General features: G+C 40.7%; 1 protein-coding gene across 1 annotated transcript; it reads left to right on the top strand.

The window, feature by feature from the left end:
- The first annotated feature begins 4565 nt into the window (after positions 1–4565).
- LOC107183940 (disintegrin and metalloproteinase domain-containing protein 1a-like) lies at positions 4566–9304 on the top strand. The gene is made up of 2 exons (XM_015567276.1): positions 4566–6329; positions 9293–9304. The coding sequence occupies exons 1-2, from the start codon at positions 4566–4568 to the stop codon at positions 9302–9304; spliced, it is 1776 nt and encodes a 591-aa protein (XP_015422762.1).
- Positions 9305–9651: the final 347 nt, after the last annotated feature.

Here is a 9651-nt window from a genome sequence, read left to right on the forward strand (position 1 = left end):
TGGACCCACAAAGGGGGCACGACCCACAGGTTGAGAATCGCTAATCTTCCAAGTACTGCAAAAGAAAAGAGCCCCGTGTTCACATATAATGGATGTTAAATTGGATAAATCCACAGTATAGAGCAATGGAAAGGAATGAAATGTAGCAGCACACAAAATCAGTAAGTAAATGTAAGTACTAGGTAGAGTAAAGAGGTCATATGTGAACAGGACATCCATATGGATTCAGAGGAAGGTAAGAGGTAAAATGAAAATCACTTCCAAAATGTTAAAATAATATCCTCCAAAAATTGCCCGCTCCATAGAAGCAAATACTAGTATAGTCAATTACAACTTCTTGGGAAGTATGGATATTAATCAAATCATAGAACTATCAAGTTTATTAATTTAAAAACTAAACAAAAACAATAAAGTATCCATTGACAAATGAGTGGATGGAGCAAAGTATGGTATGGACATACAATGGAATGTTTTCACCACTTAAAAGAAAGGAAATTTTACAATATATAACAACATGAATGAACCTTGAGGACACTGTGCTAACTGAAATCAGCCAGTTACATGAAGACCAATACTATATGATTCCACTGTATGAGGTACTCAGAGTAGTCAAAATTATAGAGACAGATGTAGAATGGCAGCTCCTAGGGTAGGGGAGAAGGAAGCCATGGGGATTTATGGATTAATGAATACAGAGTTTGAGTTTTACAAAAAGAAGCATCTGAAGGTGGCTAGCAGTGAAGGTAGCACAACATTATGAATGCACTTAATGCCACTCACTAAGTGTACACTTAAAAATAGATAACTTTTGTATCTTATAAAAATTTATTTAATTCAGTAATGTAAATTAAAAGAAAAACTGAAGTACTTCTTGCTCTGGCCAGGTTACTCAATTTGTTGGAACACTATCCCTTATACCAAAAAGGTTCCGGGTTTGATTACCAGTCAGAGTACATATCCAGGGTTGCAAGTTTGATACCTGATTGGGGTACAAATATTAGTGATGATGAGAAGAAAATGAAATCCTAACTCATTGCTGGCAGGAATGTGAAATTGTGCAGATGCTTTGGAAATAGTTGGCCAATTCCTCCAGAGGATAAATGTAGAGTTCTCACATGACCAAACATTCCACTCCTAAGTATCTACCTAAGAGAAATGCAAACATATGTCCATGCAAAAACTTGTACTCAAATGTCCATAGCAGTATTATTCACAATAGTCCCAAAGTAGAAATAACCAAAATTTTCATCAGCTGATGTATCTAATAAAAAATGTGGTATATGCATACAAAAAGAACATTATTTGGCCAAAGGAAAGGAAGTTTTGACATAATCTACCACATGGCTGATCCTTGGAAACATTATGCTAGGTGAAATTTGCCAGTCACAGACAATTACCACATGTAGGATTCCACTGCAATGAAGTGTCCAGAATAAACAAAATCATTGAGCTAGAGAGTAGAGTAGTGGGAGCCATGAGCTGTGGGGAGGGGAGGATGGGGAGGAATGCTAACAGATACTAGAGTTTTCCTTGGGGGTGAGAAAATGTTCTAAAATTGATTTGGTGTCAGTTACGTAAGTTTCTGAACACAGTACAAACCACCGACGTGTACACTTTAAAGCAGGGGTCCTCAAACTTTAAACAGGGGGCCAGTTCACTGTCCCTCAGACCGTTGGAGGGCCGGACTATAGTTTAAAAAGAAACTATGAACAAATTCCTATGCACACTGCACATATCTTATTTTGAAGTAAAAAAACAAAACGGGAACAAATACAATATTTGTATTTGCATGTGGCCCGCGGGCCATAGTTTGAGGACCCCTGCTTTAAAGGATGAATGTTAAGGTATGTGAATTATGTAAGGTATGTGAATTATGGTATCTCAATAAAGATGTGATTAAAAATAAAAATAAAAAAATTACAAAATTCTGCAGTGCATGTTTAGGAAGCAAATTGAGAAAGAAAAGTGACAAAGTAGATACCATAAAAGAAAGGGTCATGATTATCTTTAAAGCAGCAGGATTTGTGACTGGCAATGGCACATGGGTGACTTCTATGGAGCTAAAACTGTTGATTACTTGATCAGAGTTGTACTTACACAGCTTTCTCTTCTGTCTCTCTCTCCAATATTCATAAGATAAAATTAACGCTCTTCAATATTTATAAGATAAAATTAACCCTCTTCACCATTTCTAAGTGTACAGCTCAGTGGTATTAAGTACATTTACATTGTTGTGCAACCAACATCAACATCCACTTCTAGAACTTTTTCATCATCTCAAACTGAAACTGTCTTCATTAACCAGTCCTATTACTCTTTTCCCAGCTCCTGTAACCTTCACTTCACTTTCTATCTCTACGAACTTGATTACTTGAGGAATCTCATATAAATTAAGTCATATCACATGTGTCCTTTTGTGTGTGATTGAGCTGTTCTCTTCCAAATAATTTATTGAAAAATATGTTTTACTCACATTTTGTGACTGTGCTATGATTCAAAGTTTAAATTTCAGAAAAGAAATAAGTATGGGTGAAATGTATATAAGAATGAATGAATATATATATATATAGATATATATCTCCAGGGTTTCATTGTATATGAAACAGAGAGGAGATTTTGGATGGTGACTGGAGAGTGACATGGGCTGAGAGTTATGGTTTGATAAAGATAAAACATTACTTCATATAATGAGATTGGATCCAAGGGACAAATAGATGTTTCAGAAATAAAAGACAGAAGCGTAACCAGTTTGGCTCAGTGAATAGAGCATCAGCCAGCGGACTCAAGGGTCCCAGGTTCAATTCCAGTCAAGGGCATGTACCTTGGTTGCGGGCACATCCAAGTAGACCCCACACACAAGTAGGATTGGCCTTAGATTGGAGTACAGACAATTTATCCCCCAGAGTCAGAGGAAAATTTAGATACAAGCGACTCAAGTGGCGTTTCCATGTGAAAGTACTCTTTATTGGTTTTATTTTTCCTCAATAAAATATGAGACCCAGAGACATTAGGAAAGTGAACTGGCCAGCAAAATGTAGGAAGAGGGAAGTACATTTTGAGATCATGAATGTGCCATTTGTCCACATAGTTGTGGGTTTTTCTAGAGACACTTTGATTCTTTCAGGGCAGGCATGAAGAGAGCACAAACAAATAACTACAACAGATGATACATGACAGCACCCCTACCTGGGAATCACTTATTCATTCAATAAGTAATTCTAGTTCATCTACTTTTTAACCTGGGCATCTAAGGATTAAACAGAAGAGGGCACTGGACACATGTAGGTCACTTTCTAAAAAAGGGGATACCTAGTCTTCAACTGGCATAATTTTATGGTATCGATATGTCTCGGTCATCCAGAGAAGGGCCTGGAGTTTCCAGTCAACATACCCATGAAAATCACACATAAGTGAAGGCTGCTCTGTTGGCATCTCCTTTTTGGCAATGTTATAAACAGAACTTGAGAGACTAAATTTTGATGAGTTTTGTCCCTTGCCTCATGGTCTCCAGCCCCTTTGGGTCTACCCTGGGGTACAGGACAGCCACCTCCTTGCCTATCTAACCGACTGGCCTGAGGCATGTGCATATTACTATAAAGCCTCATTGAAGAATCAAGAACATCATGAGTTTGATACCCATGTGCTACAGAGCAAGAGTTTTAGATGAGGCAAAATGGGCAATGGAGTGTGCCCACCAATGATCTCCAAGCCCCCTGGTCTGGAACATTAGGAGTTGGCCGAGCAACCGACACAGGAGGGGTGTGGGGGGGCTGTGTGTTCCGTGTGGCACAGTTGAGGAAGGCACGAAGGTTTTATTTCCTTCTTAAGGTAAAATCTTGCATTTTAGAGTTTGTAGTCCTTTGTGATTACATCACCACAATATCAAAGGACTATAGCCAAGGATCACTGAAGCTAATATTGTGGAAGGAAGCTGCAAATATGGATACTATCTGAAGGACAACAGAGAGGTCAGAGAGATTAGAAAAGACACAGCCAGAGGTAGGCAGTTGCTATCAGAAGGAGTAGTATCCAGCCTTTATGCAACCAGCATATACCTGGAACTAATCCCAGTGGCTAAGGGTCTGCACCTCAAGGAGCGCTGCTGCTCAAGGACAGAGGCCCTGCATCAGCCACTGATTCATTGGGGCCATGTCAGTGGCTGCTTTGTGAGAGAGACTGCCTCCTCCTTGCCTTCTCTACAGAAGAACCAAGTGGTTATGTATGAGACTGGCAGAATGCTTCAGACTTGGGCTCCCCAGATGAAGGGCCTGGTGCTGGTACTGGTGCCAGGATCTTCACGTGTCAGGTTGGGGATTGTGCTGGTGTTGGTACTGACTCTCCTGCCAAGTTTGTGCAGTGACCTGGGGTCAGTATATTATTCATCCTATGAAATAGTCATCCCCAAGGCTCTGACAGTTGAGGGAAGGCAAGACCCAGGGGAAGAGGCATCTTATGTGATATCTATGCAGGGCCAGACACAGCTGATTCACCTGAAAGTGAAGACAGACTATTTTATCAAGAACTTTCCAGTCTTCAGCTACCACACTGGCCTCCTGTGACAAGAAATGCCTTCCACCACAGACAGCCCAGTGGTGTCCCCCAGCCGGCAACAAGGGAGCAGGAAGCGGGGCGGTCTACAGGAGCTGTCCTACTTGTGGTCACTCACCAAGTATGTGGAGATGTTTGTTGTGGTCAACAACCAGCGGTTCCAAATGTGGGGCAGTAACGTCAATGAGACGGTCCAGAGAGTGATGCACATCATTGCCCTGGCCAACAGCTTCACTAGGGGAATAAACACACAGGTGGTGCTGGCTGGAATGGAGATTTGGACCGAGGGGGACCTCATAGAGGTCCCAGTGGACCTGCAAGTTACACTCGGGAATTTCAACAGCTGGAGACAAGAGAAGCTCCTCCATCGTGTGAAGCATGATGTTGCCCACATGATTGTCGGACAGCATCCTGCACAGGGTATGGGACAGGCATTTCTCAACGGTGCCTGTTCACGTGGTTTTGCAGCAGCTGTTGAATCCTTCCATCATGAAGATGTCCTGCTGTCTGCAGCGCTCATGGTCCATGAGCTTGGGCACAACTTGGGTATTCGGCACGACCACTCAGCCTGCATTTGTAAAGACAAACCCCTCTGCCTCATGCGTGACAATATCACTACAGAAAGTGGCTTCAGCAACTGTAGCTCTGACGACTTCTACCAGTTCCTCCAGGAGCACAGAGGGGCCTGCCTATTTAACAACCCTCAGCAGCACAAAGGCCGCTTGCGTAGAGATGCCAATTGTGGAAACGGTGTGGTGGATGATGGCGAGCAGTGTGACTGTGGTACTGACTGTAACACAAACAAGTGCTGTGACAGTACATGTATGCTGAAGGCTGATGCAAAGTGTAGTCCAGGACCTTGTTGTAAAGATACGTGCCAATTTCAAGAAAAGGGCTTCAATTGTCGTCCTGCTTCAGGAGAGTGTGACCTCCCAGAGTATTGTGATGGTACCTCTGCAAAATGTCCCGATAACGTGTACATGCAAGATGGTACACCATGTCTAGGATATTACTGTGTACAAGGTGAGTGTAAGAACCCTAATCTTCAATGCCAAGAATATTTTGGGACCTTTTCAACTTCTGCTGAAGACAATTGTTATGAATTGGTAAACAAGCACGGAGACCGGTTTGGAAACTGTGGCCTTCCTACTACTGCTAACAAAGAGTATGTTAAGTGTACAGCAGAGAATATGCGGTGTGGGAAAATTGTATGTTCAGGTATTAGACAGATGCCAATCATCAAACCCTATCATACAGTGATCCAGATTCCTTCTCCTGAAAACTTCTGCTGGTCCATGGATTTCTATGACACTGAAGATAAAGATGATGGAGGAAATGTGAAATATGGCACTACTTGTTCCAAAGGGAAAATCTGCGCAAATGCATCCTGCATTGATGATGCTGTGCTCAAGTATGACTGCGATGTAGAAGCAATGTGTGATCAGAAAGGAGTTTGCAACAATTTGAAGCACTGCCATTGTAGGTATGGCTATGCACCCCCTGACTGCAAAAACTTAGGACAAGGGGGTAGTGTGGACAGTGGTCCCCCTGGTTTGCCACCTGATGAACAGCCAACAGATGCTGCAGGTGCTGTCACTGGCCATCCTGCCAAACATGAAAAGATCTTAGACAACATGATCTTATCATTCTTAATACTTTTTCTCATAATATTAGCAGTTGTCAGTATTGCCTCGTGCATCCTTTGTAAAGCTTCAAAAGAAGAGCCCACAAAAGAGAAGCCTCCAGGAGAGAAGCCTCCAGAAGAGAAGCCTCCAGAAGAGGCTGCCCCAGAGGAAGGAGGGGAAGAAGAGGCAGAAGAAGAGGAGGAGGGGGAGGAGGAGGAGGAGGAGGAAGAGGAGTGTTAGAGCTGATTTAATGAGCAAATCTCCAGGGGAGAGAGAAGTTTATGGGACCCAAAGCACAGCAATAATACACAAAGATTACAATTTCTATAGCTGCATGTAGCTAATGAATAAAACAAGTAGTGGAAGGAAGAAGCCAAATATATGAAACACTTCAAACACTGACCAGGAACCAGAGGTTCAATGACACAAAGGTGAAATGGGAATTGATAACTCCATGGCTCTGACTAGGATTATATAACAGTATAAACAAAATTTATACTAATTTTATAACAGTATAGAAGCTGAAACTAAAATTTTGCCTTTAGTTTGAAAATAAACTAATATGAGAAGAGGGCTACTCTCACTTTCATTATTCATTTTAGTAATTAAGGTTTTATTTACTTAATATAGTACATATTTTACTACTTTTGCTTTTTAACATTTCATTTGAACTCTTCACATGCATCTTCTGACATCAATGTCTTTGTCTTGGGCCAATTTTTGCAATCACCAGAAACTTTTTCAGAACATGCCATCTTTCTTCTAAGCTGTTTGATATATGCTATTGTATGTGCCTGCACTTATTACTGTCACTTGGGTTTTTATTTCAAGTAGCAACTATTATGTGAGGATAGTTGTTTATGCAATTGACTATTCTAGTTTGCCCTATTAATGTGCATTCATGAAATGAGTTTTTAAATAAATAAAACCCTATTCAGACTAGACATCTCTTCAGATTCCATTGGTATAGTTATTAGGTCTGTTTTGTTATTAGATTCAGTGGGAGAAACTGTATCTGATAAAACAGAAGACTCCCTACCCTGACTGGTTTGGCTCAGTGAATAGAGTGTCGGCCTGCGGACTAAAGGATCCCAGGTTCGATTCCAGTCAAGGGCATGTACCTTGGATGCAGGCACATCCCCAGTAGGGGGGTGTGCAGGAAGCAGCTGATCAATGTTCCTCTCTCATCAATGTTTCTAACTTTCTATCCCTCTCCCTTCCTCTCTGTTAAAAATCAATAAAATATATTTTTTAAAAAACACACACACAAAAAAACCCCAGAAGACCTTTATTGCCCTAGAGTCAAGAGGCCAGTGTTGAAATCATCCACCTTTTCAAATATGACAGATGTATAACATGGTTTATGTGTATTTAAAGTTATTACTTCCAGTATGTCCAGGCCCTTTCTATAGCCCTACTCTCTTAATACCTAAAAGATTTCTTTTCCTTTGAGAGCAGCTTTCAGAACCCTTCCTCTTTACTAATCTTCCTGGGATGAAATTTCAGTTATGATTGATTAACATCAGCCAGAGCTAGGAAATGAAGTTTATACTAATTTTATAACAATATAGAAGCTAAAACTATAATTTTGTCTTTTCTATTTTTCTTTATTTATTGAAATTAATAAGTTATTGACTAATATCAGAAGGAACCTCTCCAATTATAGGTAACAGTTTTGGAGGTTGTAGATGCTTCTATGTGAGGAGAGCACAAAGCAAGTATAAAATTAACATTATTCATTCTATGCCAGGAACTGTGTTAAACACTTTATAGTCATTGTCTTGCCAACTAACCTACATACGAAACCTCCATTGTGTATATGAGGAAATAGATCAAAGAGAATTCTAGTAAGTTGTAGAACCTGCATGTCTCCCGAGGCATGACTCAATCTACATTCTCCACTACCTTACGGGCCTTTTTCTCCAGTAAAAAGTGATGAGGAAGGCAATGTGTTCTTACTGACCACTATTATGAATCCTCATGTTGTGTAGTCATTATTGATAAAAATATATTCTCTCCTATTACATGCTGACATAATGGAGTGGCAGGTTGCCATCTTATTCTGTACTGTGGGCCTAGCACATTATAGATGTTTAATAAATATTTACCAAGTGAATGATTTAACCAGAGCTAGCCTTAAAATACAGGCCCAGATTCATTGCACGGGCAGGGTGCTACTTCCTAGCACAGTGGCCGGCAAACTGTGGCTCATGAGCCACATGTGGCTCTCTGGCCCCTTGAGTGTGGCTCTTCCACAAAATACAACGTGCGGGCACACAGGTACAGTGCGATTGAAACTTCGTGGCCCATGTGCAGAAGTCAGTTTTCGGCCTGGGTGAGTCTATTTTGAAGAAGTACTGTTGATATTTGGCTCTGCTGACTAATGAGTTTGCCAACCACTGTTAGCACAACCAAAATCTTGCTCAGATGCAATAATGCTAAATATTTATGAACAGTCAAGTAAGTAATAAAAAGTTTATAAAACCTCAAATTCCAGCAAATGAAGGTTGAACTCCATTAAGATAGACTATGGTAAAAAAAATTTTTTTGACAGACTATGGTAAGGGAGGGACCAGTTTCAATGTGGGTGGGATTGAGCAGATGTAACTCAACATGTTAAATCTCCATGTTCAGTGGTCAGCACTTTCTATAAAGCTCAAGTGACAATGGTTCATTCTGCATTGTGCGTGACTGTCTCTAGGAATTAACAGCATTTCGCCTGATTTCTCTCCCCCATTGTATTTGGGGGATTCTAAAGAATGCTGACACATTCTAATAACCTGTTGGTAGTCACTTGTGTCCCAGTCAGCTGCTCCCAAAAAACACTCTGATAGTGATTTATTGCTACCCTTTACCTGCCTTCCCTGGGTGGTTATTGTCCTTTTTGTGCTGCCTCAGGCCAGCAGAGACCCAGGCCCTTCCCTAGTTCCTCAAAGCACAGCCAAGTCCAGGCTCTAGATTTTTATCCAGATGTGAGAAAAATTACAATATGGAAAAGAACACATTTGGGTTTTGCCAATATTAATATTTCTGGAGTCCAGGGATGTGACATGCTCCGCTGTGGAACTTGGGTAGGCTATATCTCCTCTGAATTGATCTGACAACTTTTGTTCCTGCAGGAAGGCTTTTAGGAATATCCTCGTAGCAGGAATCAGACTCCATTCTCTGGGACTCAGTGAAAGGAAAAATTTTTTTTAAATAACATATACTGAAAATCCAGATCACATCATCATAACCACACATGGATGAAATCATGCCCACAATGAAGACATAGCATATACAGACATATGGTATTAATCCCTTATCAGATATATGATTGACAAATAGGTTGCCTTTTCACTTTTGCTGTGCAGCAACTTCTTAATTTGACATAGCTCCACTCATTTATTTTTCTTTTGTTGCCTTTGTGTTTGGTGTCATATCCAAAAAATCATTGCCAAGGCTGATGTCAAGAAGTTTACCACCAATGTTTTCCTCT

Source organism: Myotis davidii, unplaced genomic scaffold (genome assembly GCF_000327345.1).
Source record: "Myotis davidii unplaced genomic scaffold, ASM32734v1 scaffold223, whole genome shotgun sequence".
Taxonomy (NCBI): domain Eukaryota; kingdom Metazoa; phylum Chordata; class Mammalia; order Chiroptera; family Vespertilionidae; genus Myotis; species Myotis davidii.